This window comes from Corvus moneduloides, chromosome 19, assembly GCF_009650955.1.
Source record: "Corvus moneduloides isolate bCorMon1 chromosome 19, bCorMon1.pri, whole genome shotgun sequence".
NCBI lineage: Eukaryota > Metazoa > Chordata > Aves > Passeriformes > Corvidae > Corvus > Corvus moneduloides.
In genome coordinates, this window is record NC_045494.1 from 3,589,110 (window position 1) to 3,610,275 (window position 21,166).

A 21,166-nucleotide genomic window follows, 5' to 3' on the forward strand; every position below is an offset into this window, starting at 1 on the left:
TTGTTATTCCTTCTAGAGTGTCTTCTGCATGAGAAGGAACTTGAAGTTAAGGATATAATGAAAATCAGAGCTTTTGTTTTCTTTTACACTTAATTGTTTGTCATTTTGTTCTCCAAAATTGTTGGGGAGGGGGGACCAAAAAACTAAACAACAAAGCCAGCAAAGTCCCACCCTCCAAAAAAACCAAAACCAAACCATTAAAAGGCTTAATTTTTTCTCACCTCATAGTCATGTCTCAAAGCCAGCTGTATTTTGCCTCAGCAAAGTTAATTGACATTATGAATGACCATTAGGCTTGTACATTCATTGTATGAATGACAGCCTTCTGGACCATTGGGCTTAAAGATATGGTGGAAAATTTGGGGGTTTTCTCCCTGAAATTTCATCATTTCTTAGAGTGAAATGTTTGTCTTCTTATGCTGAAATGATACTGCTGAGGATCGATGTCTCCACACTCACAGGCCAAAGATGTTTAGATATATATATATTTGTGCAATATGAGATATATTTCTCAATCTGTTCCCATTTTTACTACTGCTGATCTAATTGAATACCACTGCTTTTTCTGAAGTTCTTCTTTTCCCCTGGGCCTGTTTCATTTTATTAAACTTATGCTCTGCAGCATTTTGGAGTGCGCATACAAACACTACAGCTATTGCTTCCACATTGCAAGTTCCTCCTGCACTGCAAACCAGACATATCTAACCTTAATTCAGGCCAAATTGAATCACCAGTGATGTTACACACACACACAAGAGTTCAATAATATATATCTTGCCAACATTTAATATTATTTTTATTGTAAGTGTTCTCTCACAGGCTATATAGGACTTGGGAAAAAATCAATAAATATATTCCCATTGTAGAGCTCCCACAAGTTGTGGGGCTTTTTAAAATGTTTCTGGATATTTCTTTCCTGCATGTTAAAAATAAGGCTTTAAGCACCAAAGAGCATATTCAGAATTGCCACTTCAGGGCGATTCAGAATGACCACAAGAACCTAGAAGCTATGTACTAACCATACTTGGGAAGCACTTGATTCCTGATAGTGCAGGCAATGAAACACGGGATCTTTTAGCCAAAGATGGGTACAAACATTGACAAAGTAAATCTTTGTCCCTATAACAACTCAGAAGAGTTACCTAAAGCTGTGGTGGATGTTTGAAGTCAGGTTCACCGAGTTTAATGATAATTCTGAATCCTCCATCACCAGATTTGCTGTTTGAATCTGGGTGTGGCATCACAATGCCACCTGATATTGCAGCACTGTTGAAGCTTTGTGGAAAGGATGAGGAGGTTTTCTGGCCACTGTGGGTTTTGCTGGGAGGCTAGGGTGTCTCTGGAAGATTTCACTGTAGGAGACATGCTTCCATACAAGATGTGCTGGAAACTTCTCCTCTGCCTGCCTTCCTGAGGAACAGGACTTCCACCAGCACTGTTCTCTCCCTCCGTTTTTTTCTTCTTGGGTCCACTGCCCTAAAAAAACTTTGTTTTGCTCTATTTTGATCTGAACTTATATCTCTTAAAGAAATTTGAGACTGAGCTTCATCTGGACAGGGTAGAAATAAGGAAATAAGGAAAAAAGAAAAGATAATGTGACCCACAGCTACCTGTGCTGCTGAAATAGAGATATTATCTTTTCGTTGAGTGGACCTTGGAAAAATTAATCTGTGTCTGTGAGTGGGATTTGCTGGCAATTCTGAGTATAATCTGTATTTTGCTCATGAAGTTATTTTTTTCAGGATGTGCTGTACTGGTGAAGATAGGCAGACAGGCAAATATGCTAAAAACAACAATAACCAAAAAAAGTACAAAATGAGCGTATGTTTTCTAGTGTCAGTGTAACCTTAGTCATATTTAGAATTATTCACTGCCTCTTCTCTCCTGCTGGAGCAATGTTTTCAGAAGCTGAAAGTCTGCATCCTCTGGTATTTATAATTTAGGCACCAGAGTAAAGTTTAGCAGGGGTAAGGGAGGCAGTCATAAAAACACTGACAGAGACTGACAAAATAAACAGATCTGATACAGGGAAGTCTATTATGCAGGATGTAAAATGCTGCTTAAAAGTCTGTACACAAGAAAGGTTTATGTAAAGAAAAGAATCTGGTTTTGAGCAATGTCATCAAAGAGCAAAAGTCAATGCACTTGGCTTTCAATCTGTAGATAATGTACTAACATCTGCATTTTGCCTCTGGACGAATAAAATATTTATATGTAGCTAGATAATGGTTAAATAAGCCTTAATGATCCAAAATGTATTTTCTTCAGAAATTTGCTAATATGGAAAGTTAATTTACTTTCTGCACACAGTTATCTAAACAGAACTATTTCAAACATTTACACTCGGGAAATAGAGGTTTGGAAGCATCTCCTGCACTTCAGTACAGATTCAATCTTGGCCTGGGTGATCTGCTCAATGCTTTGCCAGACCAACACCATCTGAACTGTGTCCCCCATGTACAGGGATATTTGTGGCATCCAAGGCCTGCTGTCCTTGAAATGACTAGTCCTGCATCTTTGTTCCTGGCAGCCTCAGTGCTTCTAACTGAAGTCATTAAGAGAGGGTTGAAAGATGAATTATAGTGAACTTGCCTTTTTAAATATTTGTTTGTTCATCGGTTTTTGGTACCCTCTGTGACCAGACTGCTGGAAATGAAACCCAAGAGCCATGGTAAAAAAATGCTCCCACTCTTCCATAGTATTATTCAATTACCCTTTAATGGTCCTTCCATATGGTGTATCCATGTCTTTGTTTTCTGATTCTGCTGCTGTTGTACCACTGCATTGGTGAGTTCTCTTGACAGAATGAGCTCTGAGCTGTAACATCAGTTCCATTAATTCTCTTCACTTTTGTTATTTACTTTTCCCATCAGCAAAATGGGACTAATGCTGCCTACCAGCCTCACGAGGTGTTTTGAGTGATCTGTTAATTTTAATATAAAAGCTTCCTACTCAGGAGTTGGTATTGGTAATGTGGGAACAGCTGAGTGCCAGGTGAGCTGAGCATGAGGGCTTCAGTGCTGGCAGAGAATATGGAGGAAGAAAAAAGAGTCTGTAAGAAGTAATGGATTCGGGATCGAAGTGGACTCAAAGCCCACATTTCCTCCTGACCACTTGTTAGAGAGTGCCTCCCTGTGGCTGAGGACAAGGTGCCACAGTTACACCTTGTTTGGACTCACCTGTTGAGTTCAGCCCTGGCCAAAGGTTTGGGGCCATGAATTCTCAAAATGAGCAGCCTCAGCTCAGCCCACTCAGAGGTTGTTGCACTGGCACTGATCTGCTCCCTCTGCGAGGGCAGCACAGCTGAGGCAGAAAATGAAAATACTCTTGAGAAGTCTGGGTGTTGCTGTGTCCCCCAAACACCTCACAAATGATGAGCACATCTGGAAGTATCTTTATTTCTACAATACACATAAGTCATCATATATTCTAATTTTATATTTTCTTTTAACTTTCAGCAAACTGCCTAGCTGGGCTAGAGCAGTTGTTCCCAAAATATTTTACGTTACAGAGAAGGCCTGGAATTATTATCCTTATACAATCACAGGTAAGGAATGTAGCAGAAATTATTGCTGCTTTGTGGTGTGGGGGTAGTTTAGTTTATCTTCAGAAGCTCCAAGTTATACGTTGAACTACAAGCACCAAGTCTCTTTAACATCTTCTGTTGAACTGCATATATTTTTTCACCTTATATGTACTGGTATCAGGAACTGAAGATTATAGACTAAGGATAGGTAAAAACTGGAGTGCTATATCTATGAAGTTTCTTGCTGGCAAAGAAAACATCAGGTGCTTGGATTCTGTCTGACTTGTGTCCTTTATTGTCCCATAGACTTTATTCAAATAGAAATCAGCAGCCTATCTGACACAATAATTTTTATTATTAATGTGTGTTTACTGTAAGGATCTCGCATCATTGTTTTATTTCACATTTCTTTTTTTTTTCTTTTCCCTCTTATTTCGTTTTTTTACAAATGGACAATTGGAAATCAGAATACACAGTAAGTTTTTCTTCCTCTTTTTATTCTAAAATAGAAAAATTATGTAAACTATAGTAGTGGAATCCAATCTGATTCCTTCTTAATATAACTAATTCATAATACATTCAATAGTGAAACTTTATTTTAGTTATTTGTTTAAGCAATTTAAAGGGAAATTTGACATAATTCTAAAGGGATCCTATAAATTCTTTTTTATCGCTTCAAAATAATTTGATATGTTTTTACTTACTGACTGTAAGAAAGAGAAGGTTCTATAAAACAGGGTGAGGCTTTTAAGGTTCCAGTTATTACCTGGAGACATGAGAACAGATTTTATTTTATTTATTGTTTTATTAACTTATAAAATGCTCATCTCTGGTATAGTATCTGGGAAACTGTACAATCTGTAGACAAAATTAAACATAATCTGGGCATGGTGCCCAGAAAAATCAGCTATTCCCTCTTGCAGAGCTAAGGCAAAATATAGCACATAAATCATGAGAAAAATTGTTTTAAATGTGCTGGCCTCAATAATACGCAATAAGTCTTCAGTCTTCAGTCTTGGAAGGTGAGGAGGGGATGGTGAGGAGGTTCCAGGTGAAGGGACCTTTCAGAAACTCCTGCTTTGATTTAGTTTGAACTTCTGACTGCAGATAAAACATAATCCCGATGTTTCTCTTAATTCTGCAGTGCTCAAAATATTTGTGTAGATTTTTTAAAAACTCATAAAGCATAAAAAGAAAAAAAAGATATTTCAGTGTGATAAAAAGAAAAAAATTAAGGGATTTAAAGTCTCATATTTGAAAACTGGAGACCAAGAGTTGAAACTGTGATGACCAGGTTTGAAAACCCAAAGCAACAAACTGTGCTTTTCAATATGTGCTACAGGTACTTAGAATATTCATTTGATTGTCAGAGAAAACCCAAATGTACCAAAATGGACAGTAGTGATGAGGGAGAGATTCTTAGCTGGTTTTGCCAGAAGACACTTTCAGTAGGATCTGTCACAGTTCACATTAATTAAGGTTTACCTTTGATACCACATTTAGTTTTAGGCTGGGAAGTTGACATTTGCTGTGTTGCACTGATATCTCCCCATGGTAAATTTTTTCTTTAACTGAAAGTAAATTTCAATCTTTTCATGTGATTTTTTTTTCTTTAACTGAAAGAGACAAGTGGGGATGATGCAAAGGGTGGTGGCAGACAGAAATATGTATCTAAATTTGAAATGCGACACATTATTAAAACCAAACAGCAGTGCTGTACTCAGAGCATCTGAATCAGGAGGTGATCTCTGTCTGGTCTGTGAAACAACACCTGGTGCAGATCAGAGGAAGGTACAGCTACAGAAACGTTCAAGAGCATCAGCAGAAATGATTGCAGCATTGAAGAGACATGTAAAGAAAAATTAAATCAGTCCAGAAATGTAGAAGGTAGGCAAAGCAATCACTGAGTGACAGAGTAACTGCCTAGGGGAGCTGGGGACTAGTTACTCACCATGGTGCAAGGAAACAGAACTAGAAATACTGGGAGGAGATCAGGGAAACTGTACTTCAGACAAAAATCTAAAATATGCATTAATGGAGCTGATAGGCTGTGAATTTATCTTCATGGAAAACAGAGATAGTGCCTTTGCCTCAAACTATTGAATCTAGAACAAAAATGTTTAATATACCACTGGGAATAATTGCTATCCTTGTCTGGAATACTTCTCTAAATTTGATCTTCTATATTCATTAGAGAATTCTGAAAGAAAGAATATATAAATATATAAGATAGCTTGGAAATCCTTTTCTTAAAGATCATAAATTCGCTCTGAAGGGTCTGTGGGACATGGTAAGATTCAAATTGAGCCTCATTTCAAGGGAAACTGATTCTAAAGGCAGGCCAATAACTGGATAAATAAAGCATAATCTTATCGAGTCAAGTACATACTGGTCTGTGGTATGTTCACACCTTATTAACCTTGTAAGCTCCACTCTAAATAAAGAGAAGGACCTTAAAGGCTCAGCATGTTATTTCAGTGTGTGTTAGTGATTTGGAAGAGGATGTGAACAGCAGACTGAACCTTACTGATAGTCTTAAGGTTTTTCAGTTGTAAAATATGAAGGCTGTTGAGAAATTGCATTCAAGCCCATACTCTGACATTCAGAAATGCAGTATGGAATAATTTCATCAATCTGGTTCTCCTGTGAATATTATGGAATTCATAAACATGACTTCTTAAGGATCTGAAATTAGGACACCTAAGAAAAAAGGCTCATCAGGCATTGAAAAATAATTTTCAGAATGTTGTTCTGTGCAATGGTTGTGTAAAAAGCCAAGAGTGATTGGATGCATGAAAACAGGAATGGAAATTATACTGTCATGATGTTAGTCCTCTGTAATCTGGATCCAGTTATGATGGCATCTGCTTTAAGCAATGGTATTTGTTACGCAGCAACCCCCTAAATTTGACAGCAAACAGCACATCTGCTACTGGGTATTGGCAACATTATTAACAGCATGTAAAGCAACTGACACGCTCGAGATAATGAGTTTAACAGAACTATTGCACAAGAGATGCTTTTGTGGGGTGGGGTATGTGCCATAGTGTCATGTCAGGAGAGCATTTGCGAATGTACCTTGTTAAAGCTGCTGTACAAAAGACTTCCTATCAGGAAGATGACACATGGGTGCTGCCCCTAGAAGTGCTGTATCAGAGCTGGAGCTAATCCTTGAAAGCTTCCTGCTGGCATTGAGAGGGAGGAGAAAGTCGAAAAAATACTTTCAAAGCTGAAACCAAAGGAAGTAATCCAGATTTGGGGGTACTGTTTAGCGATTAAGATATTCCTGTAAAGTTTGAAGTTATAGTGGCTGGGGTGTTACTTCAGAACCATATGTGAGAAAGTCTCTTCAAGTTAGACAGGAGCTGCTTTGGTTTTGATCTTGTCATTAGAAACCTGACAAGATGTCTTGCTAAAATATTTGTTTGAGGTTTATATATAAATCCATTTAATATTGTGATTAGGTTGATGTTAAGATCGTACATCTGGGGTACTCTATTTAGGATGCAGCAGAAAGGGAGCCCTACAGGGGTAACTCCAATGGATTCCACTTCATAAGCAATTCCAGGACTTGGTGTGGTCAAGTGCCTCCTGCCCAGCTACACCTGCTCCTGGGGAATGGGTGCTGCTAGCTGCTGGCTTTGGAAAGAATTCCTTTGCTGGACAAGGGCTGGGGCCTTTTTCACTTGGAGGACGGAGAAAAGATGCCTTGCAGCTCTCAACAACCCCTGTGTGCCAGCTTACCACAGCCTTTGCAGATATGTATCTTTAGTGGAAAATATTTATGCTATTCACGGTGGCAAGAACAACTGAACTTTCAGGAGGCTTTGTTATTTTTCTTTCTGAGGTTGCCCAGACAGATTAGAAATAATTAACTAGAAAGCAAACTTGTGTCTATTGCAAACCAAACGAAAAAATAATTGCATAGAACTAGGTTTCTTTACCTGCATTGGGATACTGTTAGAAAATAAACAGCACAGAGCAAATATCCATTCGACCTGCTCAAGTGACAGTGGAGATTCTGGACAAAAAAAGAGAGGAGCCTCAAGCAAACAAATACTCAGATCATGAATGTTTGGTGACTAAACCATGGTACAAAATCTTCATGTGATCGAAGTACACTGAAAATGAGCTACACAAAGTTTAGCCCTCAAGTTGGAGAACAAAGGGTTTAGGAAAAATACAAAGAGAATTTAAGCAAACTCTTCTGAATTTGAAGGTACAGTTCAAGTGTTTACCAGGGATCAGTTCAAATAGATTTGCCACCTGACCTGAACAACTTTGGTGTTGTTAGCAATATTTCAGTTCTGGGGCTGAAATTTGAAAACAGCTGGATAAATTTTTTGCGCCTAATTTATGGACAAATGTTAGTTTCACAATTATATAAACAAAACAAACATTAAAATGGCATTGTTTGCTCTGTGCAAAGGAGGAGGAGCATTCCTTCAACATGCCAGTGTCTCAAATTAACTTATGAATACAATATAAATTCAGAATATTTGTGGAAAACAGTTATGGAACAGAAAGCAGGAGACAACAATTCCTTTGATGATTTATCACAATGACATTTATTCTTCTACAGCAAATGACTGAGGAAAATAAAATTATGTCATCTGGTATGTGTCAAGGCCCCAGAGTGAGAGTTGCTAAATGGTCCATTGCTGACCTGCTGGTTTCTGATTACTTTTGAGAACAGGCATGTTTTGTGCTTCACTTAGCTGCCGGTTTATCCATGAAGTAAATTATCTGGAAGAAATGTTTTTGTATTGTTATTTTTATAATGAGATGACTTGAAAAGGAAAACAGTTGTTTCAGATGAACATTGCTGTAGAGATTTTCCTGTGTTCTCTTTATCTGATTACCAGCCCTTGAAATTTGGATGTAACCCCTCATTCTTCAGTGCAGAAACTTTTCTGCAGTTTGAGGATATGAAGAGTCTTCATCAAAAATGCAGCAGAATCTGTACCGCAGGATTAGAGCCTAATGCCAAGTTACTATCAGCATCCTCCCATCTTACCCCCCGACTCAAAAAACAGGCTAACTGCTGCCATTGTCCTAGGAGAACACAGATTTTTTTTTCCCTTAGGGGTTCTAGCAAAAAGAAGGACCTCTGTAGAATTTATAAGAAGCAAATAATATATCTTTTTAGAGAGCTGCAAACCTGTATTCTCATTTAATAGCTTGATCCCATTGAAATTAGTAACTCAAACTGCTTGAGAGAATTCCCTTTTTCCAGCACTGGCTTATTCCAAAGAAATCCAGCCCCCTCTCTGATGGATGGGACTGTCATTTCCACTTGTGCACGCTGCTTTTCACTTCCCTTCTTCCTCAATAAGCAGGTTACTGTTCCCATGTATCAAAGAAAGAGATCCTAAGGGAAGGCAAAGCCAGAGATAAGAGTTTTATAGTGGTTGGAGGCAACTTGTTAGTCATCGTTCCATCTTCAAGTTATTGTACACAATACAAACAGTGGTTTTCTTTCTTGGCTTGTTTATGAGAGTTTTGCTCCCTTGTTTATTTTCAAGCCCTGGTTTTGCATTGTTCTTTTCCTTTCCACTCAACAGCACTTTTGTTTTGCTGTTTGCCACCTTCCTGTGCTTATCTTGCTTTCCAAATTTTCCTCCCTCTCACTGAGTCACATCTTCCAAATACTGCCATGACCCTGCCCAGCCCTTTCCGTCTATTCTCTTCCAACCTTGTCACCCTGATTGATGCTGGTTTGTGCCATGGGTGACCTGATCACACAGCAGCTCTAGGAGCTCACATGCAGACCTGTCTGGAGGAGTCTGAGGGGAGGCAGTAACATGGTAGCCATTTTCCAAAAAACATTGAATATTCCACCTTCCATCACCCCATAGTCCCACATCCCCTTTGTTTGTTACAGCAAAGTTGGGACTCCATTTCTCTTTCCCAGGTTCTTGATCTTCAATAAAGAAATTTTGTTGTTACCCCCTGAGTACCAAAATAGTGCCCAAAAATTTTGAATTTAAAGGATGTGATATCTGGAATTTACCCTACAGAAAAGATTTCATTTGCTTGAACACCTCTCCCCTCATTGTATAGTCATGGTGTTCTTTGTCTGTAGGCTCCATGGAATTTGCTGTCTGAAGAATCTGGTTCACCTGTGTTGTCAAAATAATGCATGTGTGACCATATGAAAAAAAGTCATCAGTCTGAAAAGTGGTGGAAGATGAGAGGGAACATTTACATGAAATGTCTGTCTTGCTGGGCTTCTATGTTAAGATTTAGGGGAATATGCTTCTGCTGCTTAAAAAAAAAAAAAAAAAAAAGTGGGATTAATTTTTACTGTACAGAAACAAGTGCCAAGGATTGTGGATTAATATTCACAAGGAGCAGGAGAGGTGAAGAAGCAAGGCTGAAGTCTCTAGCAGGTCTTTGAACATTCTGCAGGCAGAAACCACATGGAAAATGAAACCAACTGCAACAGTATTGATGAACTGGCATCACTCGCACAAAGCAGGTTCCAGAGGGTGAAGAAACCTCTCTCAGACAAACATATTTGCTGAAAACTCCAGTAATTCCCACAGCCACCTCAGGTGTAATTACTGTGCAAAGGTTAATTTGACGGTTGTGTCCATTAAACAATTGTCACATACCGCGTGTTTGACTGTCTCTTTAAGACTTTGGCAAGTGTTTTGGCACACTTCGGTTCTACCCTGTTCTTGTAAGTGTTGCTTATTGCTATGGCAACACTAATCAATTCATCATGCTAAAAATAGGCCTTTCGTTTTTCAAGAGGTTATATGAGGGAATTGCAATGCAACTGCAGGCTGTACTTCCCATATGCTGCTTTCATTCCTTTCATTCTAACATGGAAATACTCCTGCTCACGGCTGGTAATTACTGTTACAGACATCCTGTTATTGCACTGGTGCTCTCTTGAGCCTTAAACCTCTCCTGGTTCTTCCAAATTGAGGTTCCAAATATAGAAAGTTTAGGAAAATAAACAAAAACCTGGAATGTTCCCTTTACTTGTTTTGAGTGTTACAGTGTGTCTGGGGTATAACAATTTTTTAAAGGAGTTTATAAGATGCCTAAAAAATCTGGAGGTGACAATACCTAAGATGCCTCCTTCGAGAGCTTTACACAAAGAAACCTTATCATTGAAGACACTGTGACTGAAGATTTTGTATTATTCTGTAGAACTTAGTTTAATTTCAAGTTAAAGATTAAATTTGCCACTGTTTTATTCCCAAGAGGAACCTTGCAAGCTGTAGAGGTAGTCAAATGGAGAGCCGGAAACAGTGCCCTGTGCATTCCTGTGTGTGCTTGGGATCTGATCGCCTCACAGGTCAGTGATGGAAGAACACAGGCCCCAGAGGAGGCAGAGCAGAAAGGGAGTGGTGCTCAGAAGAAAAGAAAAATCAACTAAAAGGTTTATTACCTACTATTCACTCCCCAGTTTGATTCTGACTGTTACATAACAATTTTAATCCCCAGTTAAGTAAATATGTGGCCATTTGAGGGGAAAAACACCCAACTTTTTGCATGATGAATAATAGTCTTTTGAATGATGCATAAACAGTTTTCTGGTTCTGCCAGAGCCCTCTGCCAATTAGTCAGAGTGCAGCTGATGAATCATGAGACACATTCTGTGAAATGTTCGAAAATTTGGACCCTGCTAAGTGTTCCTGTAAGGCAGAGAGACCCCCCACAGCTGCTGGAGCAGTGGTTGCCAGTCAGTTGAGTTTCTGAGAGAGATTTTTGCGGTGGAGGACTTTCTGGTGAATTTGAATTTTCATTTGGGGTAAACCCATGTTACCATTTATAATCTCAAATTAGGTTGTTACAGTTCTCTCCTTCATACTAAACACACAGGGAGGCTGACTGTGGGTGGCTTTACAGAAAGTGGCTCTCTAATGAGGTGGCTTGAGGTAAATGGCACTTACCATTCCTCTATGCTATTCTAAGGATCCTTGGTCTTTTCTTAATGCTTCTTTTTTTGAAATACAAGGTTAAAGGGTCTCTTGTTTTAATTAGAGTTTAGATTCTGGATCACAAGAATCAACAACTAGATTCAAGCAGTGGCTTGCTGAGCTGCTACAAGCAGCCCAATGCAGCCTCACGTTCAATACATGGAACAGTGACATTTCGGTGTCATGACCTGACTCATTGCTGACAACCTCTAGACAGTGATTGAAAATAGCAGGCATTTCTTTAATACCAAGGTAAAAGGGAAATCTGGCATTTGGCTTTACTCATAATTTCCTCTGAAACTTCAGCTGTGCTTCAGATCAACAGTATGAAGGGGGTTTTGCCTTCCATGGCACCAGAACCTTATTTTGAGGAAACTCTCTCACTTGTTTTTTCGACAAGGATTGGTTCTAGATGAGCTTATTGAGTACTGGATATCCTGTGACCAGAAGAAAACTGAACAATGACCTGTTGGGTGATATCCATTGAACGAGGAATGTATTTGCTGCAGTCTCCAATGAGTTGCCTTCTCATTTCAATTGTTGCACTACACCTGGCCTCTTAAATCCCTTCTTCCCTTACTCACCAGCCCCTCCCTTTGAAAAACTCTCCAAATGTTTTCAAGCCTGAACTTGGACCAACAGCAGTGTGAACAGTGAGGCATCCAAACATCCTCATTGTATATCCTGTATGTACAGCCCATGAAGGAGTAATTTGCCATAGGGGATTAGTGATGCATCACACAAGGAACTGGCAGTTAATGCAAGGAAAGGCTTGGTGACTAATAGGAAAGATGCTGAACTAGTGTCCTTTAGAGCTGGTTAGACAGCTGCTCTATCTGCCTGTCTGAAAACTTGCTTTGAAAGAAGAACTGTGAAATGATAAATAAAATATACTTGAAATATTTATTCTGTTGGAATTATGTTGTGTACTATTACAAATTCTAGTCTTCATAAGCCAACTAAGCTAAGCAATGCTCAGAAAAATAAGTTTATTCCCATGTAAATACAGAATATTAATCTTTAACAGAAAAATATTGGTGCTTTTTTTTTTTTTTTTTTGGCATTATTATCTAAAGATTTGTTTGGATTTAGTATAAAGGAATTTTCACAGGGGCTCATAATCCATCTTAATTTCACTAATAGGAAATTGTGCTAAAATTCATTTCTCACTGAAAATTAAGAAAAGCCCTCACACATGAAAGCATTGCTGTCTGTTTGGTCAGGACCTGCATCTGGTGAAGTGTCATTGGGTTATTTTATATGAGGGATAGACTGGTCTATGATGAGGGATATCGAGTTGCTCTCAAGATCTTATTGAATTGAATTTCTAACAAGACATTCAGGACATTCATACTCCTGGGCATACTGAGCATGAAAACCATTGCATCTCATTATTCCAGAGTGCTTATACTGATTTATTTATACCTTCATTTTGTTTTCAGCTTTTAGATAGAATCTCTGCATCCCTCCAGAATCATCAAACCTTTCAGGTTTACATTCTGTGAACATTTACTCTTTTTCTTGAAGTAATCTGAAAAAAATAAGAAAGCTGATACCAAAAGGGATGTACTGAATATGTCAGCTGATGAAGCAAGGCGTATTTTTTGTGTTAAACATACTTTTCTTTTGTTGCAGTGTTCATTTTTGCCAAAATTCTCCATTCATATAGAGACAAAATACGAGGACAACAAAGGAAGCAATGACAGTGTAAGTATGACACCTTGTGCAAAATTTGATTTAATCCTCTTTGTTAACCACAGTCTGTGTCTGGGGCCTCTAGGTCTCTCAGTTTGGGAAAAAGGCCCCATCAGACTTGTGCCTGTGCCCCTCCCTGGGTGTTCTGGTCTTGAGCAGCTGCAGAGGAGTTACCTCTGAAGCACCAGGAGATGAAAGATCTGTGTACACACCTTCCTTTCTGCCTCTCCTATTCTATTTGTTCCTTCTCTAAACACAACATAATTTACATATGTGAATTTAGTCCTGATAAACATATATGGAAAGTAAAGAAAAGATGACTCTTTTTTTTTTTGGTGTAATTGTATTCCACTTTATGTGTTTTACATTATTATCTCTGAATAAAGGGGGTTGAATTCCAAGGAGGTGTCAGGAAGAACAAACGGGAAACCGAACAATGGTCAGAGTTGAGAGATCTTAGTAAACAGCTTCAGGAACAATGGCTGTGCACTTAGGTGATGCTTTTGGCAGTCACTTACCTGAAGTTAAAAAGTTTTCAGAGTTAGAGCTTAGAGATGAGAGGGACAACTAACTATGTAAAATCCTCCCTAGAGGAAGGGCAGGAGTGAATTGCCAGCAGCTGCTGCTCAGAGAGGCTCAGGAGCAGAAGGCAGGAGGTCAGTCAGACTTTGCTGTCCAGACAGAGAGCAAAGCAGAGTCAAACACCTTGCAAAAAAAAAAAGAATAACTTTCAATAAAGCCCGGCACGTAAAGCTTGAACCTTTGGGTTCATATACTAATATGTTTCTCCCTCTTTCATTTTGGTATGCATTGGCTGCAGACTTACGGGAGGAAGTTTCTTGTAGGCATGAAATAAAGTTTAACTGTCTGGAACTTTGATCTGTAATACAGAGACCCAATGAAGGGGTGTTTGAACTTATTCTTGAGAAGGAAAAGGCAGTAAAGCAGATTTTAAGCGTTCTGAGCACAGTCTTCCAGTGTCCTGGGGTGTCCCTCCAGCAGCCTTGGTAAGAGGAAGATGTTCTCTTTTCCAGGTGGGAGGTACATTTCCCTCAGCCCGCTGGGCCTGCCTGTTCATGAGGCTGACAGCTTTTGTGCTACTTATGGCAGAATAATTACATGTACAAGAACCAGGTGGAATTTGGAATAATGCTTTTGGCATGCATTTTCCCACTGGGAACATGACAGAGATCATCTATTAGCTACCGGATATCAACCACTCACAGTCACTGCTACTCTAAGCCAGATCAGTGAGTGAGTTAAAAAGAAGTTTATTACATTACCAGCTAGATGAACATTGTGTAATTAATGCACTTTTTAATGGTCACTCCTGCTTTTTGGCAGCACTTTAATTCAGAACAAGCCCACACCTTAGGTTTTGGGAGGGTGCAGACTAATTTTCTGGTGCATTATAATGTCAGCAGTGAGCAGATATTATCTGGGCTGCTGTCTGACAGAGGAAGAACTGAAGCTATTTAAGCAGAGTGAATTCTTTCAGTGTGTCAGCTTGTGGCTAAAATACTGTGAATCAAGCCCTGAACAGTATCCAACCAGGGAATTTAAGATGGCACAGAAGTGGGATACTCCAGTGATGTAAATCAAAGAAACTCTATTCTGCTTGAATCCAGCTCTTCCAATGTCATTTTTACCAGAGTGCCAGTGGGGTAATATCATATTACCTTTCTATTGCAGCACCTGAGTCACAGACTAAGCCAGTGTTTACCTAGATTGAGATTTCACTGACCCTTACTTGAACTGAGGAAGAGAAAGAGCAGCTGAATTAGAGGGTTGCACTCCAGTCCTAATTTCCCTGATCTTGTAATTCTGAGAGCTATGCTGTTCACTGGTGTGAACACAATAAACCAATGGAAGATCTACGTTTTTGTGCTCCCGTGACCTTGACATGGGACCACAGACATGACTGGAACAGCACTGAAATGCTGAAGGTTCGTGAACATGAAAAGGCTTCTGTTAGTCCAGACACCTTGGAACTAGGAGTCAACCTCATTTCCATTAGTCAGTGGGCAGGCTTAAATTTCCCTTAAGAACTGGCAAAGTGTATTTCTCCTTTGTGTCAGATGAGTTTAGATTAAATGTCACTGTTTGTCTGCTTAGAAAACAACAGGAAGCATAGCATCCATTCCTATAGATTTCTATACATACACTTTATTTTCCTTCATTGCAACTATCAGCCTTGTCTGATGAAGAAATAATTAAACCAAAAAATACTTCGTAAATTTTGCAGTTGTAATGCAAAATAGACTGAATGAATGTTAATGTTACAGTAATGAGGGCAATAATACAAGTCTGATTTTAATCCAGCAATTTCTCAATAATTTTTTTAGATCATACAGGTTTTCTGAAATCTTTGCACTCTGATCTATTCTTCATTTCCATACTGTCTGATAAAGTAGATATTGATTGTGAAACATACTTAGATATAAGGATATTAAAACTAATTCCATGGAAGAAAGCAATATAAATGGTCTTGGGTTCCTGTCATTTGGTAGGCTGGTATGTTATTAGAATTATTTCATGTAACATGTTGCATTGTCTCATATAATTCTACCGAATTATTGCAATACATCTTGATGCAAAGTTCCTACTGATTTTTCTTCCCATTTGGCATGATAGAAGATACTAGTGATACTAATGAAAGACAGTATCTGCTCTGGAACCTGATTTTTCTATGTCTTAGACTTCATTATCATTTTAACCTATTTTAAATGTGTTGAAGCACTCTTGTTCCAATCTGTTAAAGTTTGCAGTTGATTTGCACAAACACTGACAGAAAGAACAATGGACAATAAATGCCCTTATTTAGGTAACCTTGCTTAGTAGTGCAGAACCATAAATCCATTCAGCTGTGATTTCAGTGCTCAGCTGATTTTGACGTATCCCATGTAGATGTTCCATGGCAACTCTGTCCTTAGAAAAACAGAGCCAGTATTGGATGAACATGTTAGTACATCAAATATTGTCCCTGCTACCTTGCAGCTTTACAGTTTCATTAATGCTGTCAGAAACTGGACCAGTGAGTCAGTCCAGTCAGTGTTTCCTCTTGCAGGTCTTTTTTAAAAAGTCAGCTTCTTAAAGAGAAATTTTATTTTGATTTTACTTCTATTTTAAATTATGAAATGGAATTTCTAAAAATTAGAATGTTTTGTGAGATGTAAATGACACAGGAGGTGGCATTTGTAGAGTACATGAAAATATTGCTTCCCTTTGCATCCTGAGCTGCTTCCATTGGTCAGGGTCACAGTGGGCAGTGCTGGGCAGGGGGAAGTGCAGGTGCCTACAGCCAACAACCTCGGTGAGCACAGACAAGTGTAAAAGAACACAGCAATCACACACTTCTCCCATAAGGAAAATTAGTACTTTAGGAATTTGAATATAGATATGCAAAGTCTGTATTCTGAATATTAAACACATAAGGTACATCCAAGAGAATTCTTACGGTTATCTACTGAATGAAATGGTAGAAATCTGGGCAGAAGGGTGTGAGTTACTTCTTGTGTGTCAATAAAAGGGGTGTGTGCTTTCCATGAGAAGACTTCCTTAAGCTCTTTTTGTATTTGCACAGGTATTTTCTTTCAACGGTCCATTGAGTGGTCAGTATTTGTGTCACAAAGGGCTAATTTAGTCAAACTGTCATCCTGCTCTCATTTCTCTCCGATCTCTTCTTCTTACTATTTCAGTGTACATTACAGACACACACTTTGGGTTTTTTTCCTTTTAGTGGGGAATACACCAACTGTGCATTACAATCAACTGTTGATTTCAGAGGATCCACCGTATGGCTCCAGTGGCTGCTGTAATCAATGCCCAGCCATGTCACACACAGCAGCGCCGTGCTGTCCCTGCGTGTCACACTCTGATACGGGGGAAAATGTCTGCAAAGCAGCTGAAGGTACAGGAAAGGCAGAGTGGGGACAGACACTGCTCAAGTAAATCACTGAATCACAGATACATTCAATTTTCCTATTTGTTGCACAAGGACCATTATGTTTGACTGACTTCTGTTGTTTTGTTTTGTTTTGTTTTTTAGTCACAGAATTAATTGCTGCTGATATTTGGGCAGTGATTTTTTGCCATCTGATGGTGACTGGGGAAAGCAAAACAAGTACAGCTTGTCAAATAGTTCAGAGGTTGTCAATAATGAAAATTCATTGTATGTAAAACTTCCAGTGCCTTGCTCTTTGTAGCATAACATTTTTCTCTGGAAAACTCAGTGGCTAGATCTTGATTATGAAACTAAAGTAAAATAAATTTTAGGTATGGCAGCTAACAAGAAAATCCATTTCTAGTTTGGTTGAGTTTAGAGTGGTTTTTTTCTCTATTTTTGTCTCCTATCTTAGTAATGTGGAACTAGGTTGTAACAAAATTGAATATAGCACATGGAAATTAAATGTAAATTCACTATTTAAGGCAACTGCCTCGAAACACTGATTCCAGCTGAAAAGGATTCAGCTGTGCCCTGGTTTAGCCTCACTGCACTGCAGGATCTCATTCTGGAAACCATCAAAAGGATTGCTGGGCATCATTCAAAACACGGCAAAGTCAAAGCAAGGGACACTTTTAGGGTGATTTTATTTGCACCTGGACTTTTCCTGTGTGATGATATTGAGCATCCCCCAATTTGCAATAAAAAATTCATGATTTTATGAAGCTTTTCCCCCTCTAAGAATTCTCAAAAGATAAAGGTAAACAAGTGGAAAGGTTAGGCTGAAATTCCTCCTGAGTGAAGAGCTCTCTTTGTTGAACTGCAGATCATATGTCCCAAGAACATATGGCTATCGCAGAACATATGACAAGGCCCACACTGACAGAGTGTGAACAAGTGATATGGTTGTGCCTCTACTTTTTGATTTTTCTAAATGAACTACTGAAGTTAGTCAGTAAATCTGGCACTTGAAGTAGATGTGACTTAAAAAAACTAATCCCAATAAATATTATAGTCTATTACAGTCTTGGAAGCATAACTTCTTTGACATAATTACATAAAAATCCATTTCTCTGTCCAGAAAGTACAAATCTTAATGAGATATTTTATAAGAGATGGAATAATAGGGAAGTCGTGACATGGAGATCAAAAGGAGCAGGGAGCAAGGCTGCAGATAAATATGTAACTGCCTCTCCAACTCTGTGGCACACAGGGATATTCCCAGCCAGTTCAGGGAGCCAAATTCCCTGTTCTCAAAGAGAGATTCAATCTTTTCCACAGAAAAATTGCTCCCAATTATGTGTGTCCACATAAATATTTTTATCCAGTGAACAGGTTTTAAATTGGTCAATTCCTGTAATCTCCGCCCAAATAAATCTCAAAAGGAAATTAAGGGAATTTGGAAGTAGCTGAGGTTGGAGCATGACTTACTGAAAAGTTACACACTGAATAAACTCTATGGATCGAATTCTGAGTCAGAGTTTTCCTTCAGAAAAATAAGAGCTGCAGTGGAGCAGGTGACACAACCTGCTCAAGGTGTGTGGCAACACACTGGGCAGTAGCCAGTGGTTCTGGCCGTGGCAGTCTGCAGAGATGAGAATTTCAAGGTGGAGAGTGCCTATTTTGTGCCTTTTTTTAACGGAAGAAAAGGATTATTCTTGCAATATTTACCACAATTACAACCCTACCATGAATTAGCTGTCTCTTTACAGCCTTCTGATCACAAACTCCTCATGTTTAGGCTAGGAAAAAAAAAACATTTTGTAATAATGACAGAGCCAAACACCTTCCAGCTGGTAATCCCTTGGATGGCTCCTTTGCTCTCGAAGACGGAAAAAAACATCACAAGAGAGAATAATGTATTATGAAATAAAGCCAAGCCAGAGGCACAGATGTGACCCTCGGCATCCTGGTAGTGCAGATGAGTGAGGAGTTTGCCAGTGTGGATGGAATCAATGCATTCAGCAGAAGCTGGCTTTATACTGTTTATATCCAGTCCAGGTTAGCTCTGGGGATTGGCCATAAAAGTTAAATTTTAGATAAATGACATTTGAATAAAATTGAAGCCAACAACTTAGCCTGAAAATAAAAGAAAATGGAAAAAAATAGAAAAAAACACTTATAGAAAAGAGGATATTAAATTTCCTGTCATCTCCTAACCTGACTTTCTGTTGTATTCCTGTAGCTACCAGGAAAAGGGAAGTCACTAGCAAAGGATGTGCCAGGACATGTCCTTGTAGGGTAGGAGGGAAACAAGGGAATGAAATTGAAGCTCACCAGGACTTAGATTTCTGCAGCACCCTGTATGAGCTGTCTTTCTTGAGGTTCTGGAATCACCTGCCTGGGGGGGAGGGGAGTTGTGTGCTTTTCTTTTGGTTGGTTGGTTGGTTGATTGGTTGGTTGGTTTGGGGGGGGTTGGTTGTTTTGGGGGTTTTGTTTGGTTTTTTGGCTTTTTTAATTTTCACCAGAACAAACCATTGACGGTCATAAAGAAGACCCAGTTGAAACTTTTCTCCCATTTTCTGTCATTCTGTGGGTGATGTAGTCTAAATCATGCTGAGTTTTCATCCCTCTTAGGAAGAGGAAGTAATAAATGTTTGTTGTAAAAAAGCTGTCATGTTAACCTCCCAAAAGTAAAACCAAAGCCCACAGCAAAAAGGCCACTTCAGTCTGAATGCTGCTCTTTGTTTTCCATTTGATTGTGTATTTTAATCTCAATTAATTACTTGGTTTCCAAATGTAAAGCCTGTCCAGTTCTTTCCAATATAATATTTAATAGTCTTTCTACATCATCTTCTTAAGGATACAGATTGTTCTCACCATTCCGTTTCTGCACGTTTGCAAATACAGTTGCACAGATTGGGAGCCTTATGCTTCTTTTTGTGGCCTTTAATCTTTTCCTTTAAAACTTTCAAGTTTCTCTAGTCTTTTTGATCCCAACCACAATAAACCCATCCTCCCTACAGGGTTTCAGGCAATCCAAGATTCTGTGGCTAGGAGAGGCAACAAGAGAATTAGAGCTAAGAAAGAAATCAGTCTTGTTCTCTAATGACTTCTTATTTTCAACTGCTGATAGAATGAGAAGATTAAATCTCTAGCTGCAAATCTTGTGAGGACAATCTGAGAAAGGGAGAAGCATAAATGGTTAGACAACAAGTTCTGCTGGCAAAGGGAAGTGAGAATGCCATACAGCAAACTTCTGGAATAGAGGAAATGGTCAGAGGCAGCCTCGGCAGCAAATAAGGCATTGTTGAAATGGTTGAAAAATTCCTCCTGGTTTTGACAGATTGGCAAAGGCATCTGTCATCCCCACTTCCATCACAGCATTTTAAAGAGAGAAAAGGAATTTAGAACTATTTTCATATGAGGTGAAATATGTGGATCAAGCCTGGGACAGACCACGGCACATTTCTTTGGATAAGACACTAGGTAATAATGTCCATTTAGGTCCTTGCAAATGGGCAGAGATTTGCATGTGCTTGAATTTATGGGGCTTGTACCTAAACCATGGACAGATTCAGAGCCTCAGCTGACCTGGTAAGGTCCATTTAAGAGCAATTTCCATTATTTTATAGAGATTATGGTGAAATACATCTTGTTCCAGAAATAGTTCAACTGATTTCATCAGGGGCTGCCCTGTATTTCTGAACTTGTTTAGGCAAAAAGCAAGTGAGGAAGCTTATAAAAGGTGACCTATATTATATATATAAACACAGAAGTGATTTACATCAACGTACCCAATTCAGAGAAGGAGCACTACAGGGGAAGGGCTGCCCAGCACCAATTTGTTCAAATAATCAACATAATTTTTTTGCAAAACAACGACTGGAGAAGGATAATAATACAAATAAAACCAGGATGGAGTTTCTCTTTCTCAGTTCTTCTGCAGTGTCAGATGTGTGAACATGTTACATCCAGCTCAGTGAGCCTCCAGTGTTGCCTGTTTTATTCACTACCAAGACAAGTTAAAATTGTAGTCAAACTTCAGCTTTTCCTGTATTTGAAGGATGATTTCCTGAGCCATGTTCTTCCTACCAGCTGGTTCCTGTGTTCACTGGAGTCCAT

General features: G+C 38.9%; 1 protein-coding gene across 4 annotated transcripts in view; it reads left to right on the forward strand.

The window, feature by feature from the left end:
* Positions 1–21,166, forward strand: part of PITPNC1 (phosphatidylinositol transfer protein cytoplasmic 1) — an 82,612-nt gene that overhangs the window by 39,619 nt on the left and 21,827 nt on the right. For 3 of the 4 annotated variants that reach the window (XM_032128923.1, XM_032128926.1, XM_032128922.1), the window contains exons 3-5: positions 3,459–3,547; positions 3,994–4,001; positions 13,099–13,170. In XM_032128923.1, coding sequence (XP_031984814.1) covers positions 3,459–3,547; positions 3,994–4,001; positions 13,099–13,170 — 169 coding nt within the window. The remainder of the gene's footprint in view (positions 1–3,458; positions 3,548–3,993; positions 4,002–13,098; positions 13,171–21,166) is intronic. The other variant, XM_032128925.1, reaches the window with a different exon arrangement.